This window comes from Megalops cyprinoides, chromosome 1, assembly GCF_013368585.1.
Source record: "Megalops cyprinoides isolate fMegCyp1 chromosome 1, fMegCyp1.pri, whole genome shotgun sequence".
Lineage (NCBI taxonomy): Eukaryota > Metazoa > Chordata > Actinopteri > Elopiformes > Megalopidae > Megalops > Megalops cyprinoides.
In genome coordinates this window covers 44510044-44516684 of record NC_050583.1, presented here as the reverse complement: position 1 = coordinate 44516684, position 6641 = coordinate 44510044, and the positions used below count along the sequence as shown (strand labels likewise).

The following is a 6641-nucleotide window of genomic DNA, read 5'->3' as shown; positions in this document are numbered from 1 at the left end:
CGATAGTTATGAAGCGGTACTATTGGCTCAAGATAAATTTGGGGCTGGGCCATTTAACCACGTTTTTCATTGGTTTAAACCAATGAGCGTTCGGGCGAAGAAACTATTACACCAGTAAACAAATGACGATTCACAGGCGGGGACTTGAGCGAAGGAGGGAGGTGTTATTTGAAGAATTTGGCGCTACTTTTAGTTGGAGGTTTTTTGAGCTCGCAGAAGGTTGTAGTTAAATTCTCCTCCGTAATCAGTACTTTTGAAGAAACGCCAATCGGTAAGTCATTTTTTTAAAGTGAAATTACATCATCGTTTATTTAATGACACTTTCGAATATCCTGACTTCCTCTGAATCGACATCGCTGATTGCTAACTCATTGGTGATAGACTGCCAAACTGTCAGACAGGTCGAATTTTTTGTATTTAAAGTATACGACGTACCTGCTTTGGTAGCTAACGTTCGCAACTCTTCCTAGGATAAAACTGTTGTTGGTTGCCAGTTAAACTAGTCCGCTAACCACTGAACTAACTAGTTATGCTAGCCTAACGTGAACTGGCTTCACAGATGTTAGCCAGCTTGCTAGGTAGGTAACTCCGTTTGCTAATATCGCTGCAAGTGGACAGGTCAAAGAAACTACTGATCAAATCTAGTTAGATAAAGGACTTTTCAAGGTTCGACAACAGTGTTGTATGCGTTACGCGGAGAGACGCAGCTGTCGCAGCTACTAAGTTGTACAGCTAGCCAGCTAGGATGGCGCCTCAGTTGAGAATTAGCCTGAACTATTGTTCAGCCGCCATTAGCTCGCTATCTAGTTAGCGAAGTAGTCGTGTCTAGGCTGACGTGAGATTGACACGTCAGGTAGCTCTGAAGATGGCAACTACCCTGTAGTTAGATCTCTAGTTTTTCGGTTTGTCAACACATCCCTTTTGACAGGCACATTTTGATAGCACAGTTTTCGTAGCTAACGTTAGTTTTATTGAGCAACTCCTGTATTAACCAGTTGGATTCCTTTGTGTTGATTTCATTGTGTTTTATAACGCGCATTCGTAATACAAATTGCAATGTCGAAGTATTTTATGTTAACAGAAGAATCCTATGGCACGTGAATTCGCACGACGTGAATTCTATGACTCCAGATCAGCCAGTCAAAACCTCACCTTTTCTCCCCACCGACATAGACGAAGATGCCCAGCACCCGCTCTCAGTCCACCCTGCAGTTCCCCCGGAGGAAGTCATCCAGAACAGGTCCTGCAGACCCAAAATCCAAAAGTGTGGCACACCTGCAGCCCCATTCTCCTAGGGCAACTGCACAGAAGCCCCCCAGCCCAGTCATTCTGCCCCTGAGTCCTCGCAAGCGAACAGGTTAGCACGGGTCCCGTCAAAGGGTCTTTTTTATGTTGCTCATTTTCTTGAACCTACTAACGACTGCATGTGTGTATGTAATTCTTATGCCAGTTGTCATCGACAAAGTTGAGAAATAAAGTGTCTGTCTGGTCCTTCCATTGAAACATGGTTTGGGACTGCTCCATGGGTTTGATATCCAGGCTTGTCCTTTATGCATTATTGTTATACATTATTTCAGTGCCAGTTAACATACAGGGACACTACCTTCCGCTTCCATTTTCCTGTATTACATCAATTGTATGTAAGGCTATTTATTTTTCTTTGGAAAATGGAATGTGTCAACTCTGGCGAGGGCAGTGTGATTTGTGTTTAGTCATAAAATACACTGAAAGACCCTTATACTGCCATTTCAGGGGATGAGAACAGATGCAACCTGCCCCTAACCCTGTTGGGTTCACCGCCGAAGCAGAGGTGCCCTGGGGTGTCCTCGTCCTCCCCGCGCAAGCTGACCTTTGATGAGAACACCCCTGTCTTCTCACCCCCGCGTAAGGGGCTGACCTCTCCAAAGTGCCTCCCCTTGGACCTGGGCTCTCCTAATGGCCACTCTCCCCTCCGCCACCCACAGGAGGCTGCTAGCAGCCCCTGTGTCCGCTCAGAGAAGGCTCCCATGCTTTCACTTGCTGCTGGAGAAGGCAAGTTCCCTCTTGAGAGGACAGCCTTGTGTAGTTGTCACAGTGTCCCCTTCTCATTCCTGTAATCTCCTGCTCAGTGACTTTCTCTCAGTAGCTATTCAATTATCAAGCTGTCGGTCGCTCAGATACGTCCCATGTGATTTTTCATTTGTTCAGTCAAGTGTCTCCGTTATTGCAAGCGCATCTTACCCCTGTTCATCACTGTCTCTGTCTCTGCTGTTCACTGTCTTCATGACGATCCCTTTGCTGGACTGAATTTCCTGAGAACCACACACACACATGTCAGAGTCTTGCAGTCCAATGGATTTCTCTCTCTTCCACAGAGTCCCAGTTTCATAGCGTGAAGCGGGCGCTCCACACGGCGGTTCCAGAGCGCCTGCTCTCACGAGATAAGGAGCGCTCCACCATACGCTCCTTTCTGACTGACAAGGTGAAGCAGGGCCTTCCCGCCAGCCTCTACATCTCTGGAGCTCCAGGGACCGGGAAGACTGCTTGCCTTAACTGTGTGCTGCAGGAGATGGAGGTGAGGTTGTGGGGAGGCAGTGTCGGCCCACTGTCTGTACATTATCAGCATGACGTGTGTTTGCTGGAAGCAAACTCGCCCCTTTTCTGATACGTATCCCATTAGAATGGAGCGTGAAGTTCAGTCATGCTGTTGATATTTGAGAATTAAACTCAAGGACAGTGTTTGGTTGGATGTTGACAAGATAATATGGTTAATGATTACTATAACTGTGCTAATAAAGTGAATGGTAACATTAAAATTTATGCACATGGCTTGGATCTTGCTGAATTTTACAGAAACGGTCAACTTTGTGCGCTAGAAGAGAATCCTCATACACATTGCTGCAGTTAAATTTTACAGCATAAGTGGCAGCCTTCACATTTTATCTGTCATTTATGCAGTTATTAATCTAGCCATCATTTCTACCCCAACTGTGATGGGGGGGGGGGAGACAAAACTGGTCACGGGTCTGCACTGTTTTGCTTTTACATTGGTGCAGAGCGTTAATGCCACTGTCTCTTGTCCTTTTCCAGGATCAGCTTCAGGCGGTGCAGAAGGTGGTCATCAACTGCATGACGCTGCGTAGCTCCCAGTCAATCTTCCCCCTTCTGGCCGAGCGGCTTGGTGCTTCGGGCAGCCACAGTGGCCAGCGGCTGGAGAGGCTGCTGACCAGTGCAGGGCCCACAGTGTGAGTGATAGTTCACTTGGCCTGTCTGGAGGCAGGAGCAATGCAGTCAGTCACTGCCTAATACCCCTCCTTCCTTGCAGCTCTACTTTTCTCAGACTTCATATCCATCTCTCTCCCTTCCTCCCTCTCATAGTCTGCTGGTTCTGGATGAGATGGATCAGCTGGACAGCAAAGCCCAGGATGTTCTGTACACCATCTTTGAGTGGCCCTACCTCCCCAGATCTCGCCTGTGTCTCATCGGTGGGTCCGGCCTGCCGCCGTGTTGTGATTGGTTGGGAATTTGTGAGTGTTTCTAGGTGTGTGTGTCCAGCAAGACATCTAATGCTGTCACTGACCCTCGCCCCCCTGCAGGCATTGCCAATGCCCTTGACCTGACAGACCGCATCCTGCCCCGGCTGCAGTCACGGCCCCGCTGCCGCCCGGCCCTGCTGCACTTCCCCCCATACAGCCGGCAGGAGCTGGCCGCCATTGTACAGGACCGCCTGACACAGGTACGATTCACAGTGACGCGCACAGTCGGACCGGTACAGTCCTTCAGAGACATTTCAGAGATTTCCCACTCACTCTGTGTGAGAGGGTTCATTCTCCAGGTGAGGTCAACACATCACCCCTCTCTCTCTCTCTGTCTCTATCTCTATCTCTATCAGGGGTCAAGTGATGCAGTGCTGGACGCAGCAGCAGTGCAGTTTTGTGCCAGAAAGGTCTCTGCAGTGTCAGGAGATGCCCGTAAAGTGCTGGACATCTGCAGGTAGGGGGCACCACAGTCGCTTAGGCCATGGTACTTAAGATTGCCAGTCAGGTTAATTTGAATAAGGAACTGCTGGAGGTCAGATGTTGAACAGCTGAGCCTTAAACCCAGCAGAGGTATGTCTGATTAAAATCCCTCTCTTTGCCCCTCAGGAGAGCTGTGGAAATGGTAGAGTCAGATGTGAGAAGTAAGAAGGCGCTCAGTCCAGCTGCTGAGCCCAAAGGTAAGAGCAGCAACTCTGGCGTTTGTGTGCTGATCGCTCCCCTGGAAAGATCAGCTGTGCAGTCTGCCTGTGATTCTGTGCGCGTTATCCCAAAGTCCTGCATGTTCAGAAGCAATAAGTTGTTATGCCTGCTGCAGTGACCTGCTGTGACAGTGACTCACCCCTCCTTGCTCTCTGCTGCAGGGTCCCGTGTGAGTGTGCCCCATGTGGCCAGGGTACTGTCGGAGGTGTACGGTGACCGCATGGCTTCCGGAGGCGGGGAGGGGGAGAGCTTTCCGCTGCAGCAGAAGCTCCTGGTCTGCTGTCTGCTGCTGCTGACACGCCAGGGCAAGAGCCGTGAGGTCACGCTGGGCAAGGTGAGGATGGGCACGAGCTTTTTGCTCCCACATCAACAAAGAGTGATCTGTATCAGGGCAAGAACCAGTGATGCGGTTGTGCAGGAGTTTACTCCTATGGCAGTGCAAGGTCTATGTTGTGTTTAGGCACACAAATTAGAATTTGGAGAGGATCACTAATATGGTCACATGCATATTTACTCCATGGCAAGCTTAAAGGCAAGGTCCACGTCACATTTGAGTGAGGAGCGGTGATGTTTTGGCCGTGTTAACATGGCATCCTGCTTCAGTATGTGAGCTGGAGGGATCACTGGTTGCATTCAGTACGTGATGAGACATGCATTTCCAGGGGAAATGGTGCTGATCAAGACGAGATCCATATCTACATAAACTACACACCACACAGTCAAACAGATCACTGGTCAAGGAGGGACTATAAATGCCTCAGGAGGTCGTCGGGTCATCCCGCAGACAGGGAAATCGCATGGCACCGGCAGCAGCAGGTCGCAGCTCACTTCTTCTCATTGCCCTCTCCTTTCACCTTTCCAGCTCCATGAAGTGAACAGCCGGCTGTGTGCCCAGAGACAGGTCGGGGGAGTGGGGCAGGGCGAGTGCCTGTCCCTGTGCAGCCTGCTGGAGAGTCGGGGCATCTTCTCCCTCAAGAAGGCCAAGGAGGCACGCCTTACCAAGGTACTGCATCCCCGATGCGCACTGCCTGTGTCTCCTTGGTATCCTGTCTGACTGCTGTGTGTAGCTTTTAAAGATGGGCGGGGGCTGAAATGTAAGATGGTCTAGACTTCACTGGCCTATAATGGTGCAAGTGGGGAACTGAATGCACTCATCTTTCTTTGAACCGTAGTTATCTTGAAGTGAATTCAAAATGTCAGCTGTCTCAATTTCAATTAAGGTAGCATCCAAGCAGAGTCAAAAAAATCCCAACTGAATATGCTATTTAAAAATCTAGTAAACCATGGTCAAGGAAAGCCACAAAATGTCATGAAGCATACTAAGATAGTATTTTCTGGTGCAGTGCATGAATTGGGTCTGGGGGAAAATGTAATCTGGGCATAGCTGACCCTTTTCTGTCCTGTAGGTGTCTCTGAAGATTGAGGAGAGGGATGTAGAGAACGCCCTGAAGGACCGTGCCCTCCTGGGCAGCATCCTCTCTGCAGGCCTGCCGTGACATCTGCGTCCCCTCGCTCCGTTACACGTCTTCCGCTGTGTTGCACACCCCCTTGCACAGGACTCCTACAAGAGTACTTATTTTTTGTAAACTTTGTAAATTGAATCTATTTTAACCTTTTTTCCCCCTCCTGATGGAGCTAAGAAAGCTGGTGAGGATACATGTCTGTGGCATGTCAGGGAATGGTGGCACCAGTCATTCATATGTATGTAGGTTTTATTTTATTCTTTCAAATGCTTACTGGGAGTGACCAGGATAATCAAGCAGGAGCTATGTGGAACTGAGTGACTGGCTGTGTTTTCCAGCTGACACATGACTGGCTAGTATAGAAATGCATGTTGGAACACAGGGGAGTAGCCAAGATGGCCCAATGAAATACATTGTTTTTGAAAGTTTTTATGGCATGAAAATGTCTGTTTATTTTTTGTTTTAAGCCTTATTTTCAATGGTGGGATTCCCCTGAAATGCTGGATTTTTTAATAAATGAATGTACAGAAATGTTGAAGTCCCACATCTTGCTCATCTTGCACATACTTGACTAATCAGAGTATAGCAGTACAGTTAAGATTTATTTATTTGGTACCAAACATGATGAAATGCCAAACTCGCTGCTTTCTGGCCTCCCAGCATATGCCATCCGACCACCATAGCTTATCCAGACGCAGCAGCCCGATTGACATACAGCCTCCCCAAGCAGGCCCATGTAGCACCTCTCTGAGTCCCTCCACTGGCTACCGGTTGCAGCAAGGATCAAGTTCAAGACCTTGCTACTAACCTTTAAGTGACTTAATGGATCAGTCCCCCAATACATACAGGAAATGATGAAGGCCTACAAGGCAGTAAGAGTGTTGCGCTCTGCTACCTCAGGTCGCCTCTGTGTCCCGAAATGCAAGGGCAGCATCTCGAACCCGCCTCTTCTCAGTACTTG

General features: G+C 48.8%; 1 protein-coding gene across 1 annotated transcript; it reads left to right on the top strand.

Annotated features, from left to right (window-relative positions):
• The first annotated feature begins 162 nt into the window (after positions 1-162).
• Positions 163-5758, top strand: cdc6 (cell division cycle 6 homolog (S. cerevisiae)). The gene is made up of 12 exons (XM_036545542.1): positions 163-271; positions 1174-1357; positions 1753-2031; positions 2355-2554; positions 3070-3224; positions 3358-3464; positions 3576-3715; positions 3872-3972; positions 4125-4195; positions 4379-4551; positions 5080-5220; positions 5624-5758. The coding sequence occupies exons 2-12, from the start codon at positions 1180-1182 to the stop codon at positions 5711-5713; spliced, it is 1635 nt and encodes a 544-aa protein (XP_036401435.1). The 5' UTR covers positions 163-271; positions 1174-1179; the 3' UTR covers positions 5714-5758.
• Positions 5759-6641: the final 883 nt, after the last annotated feature.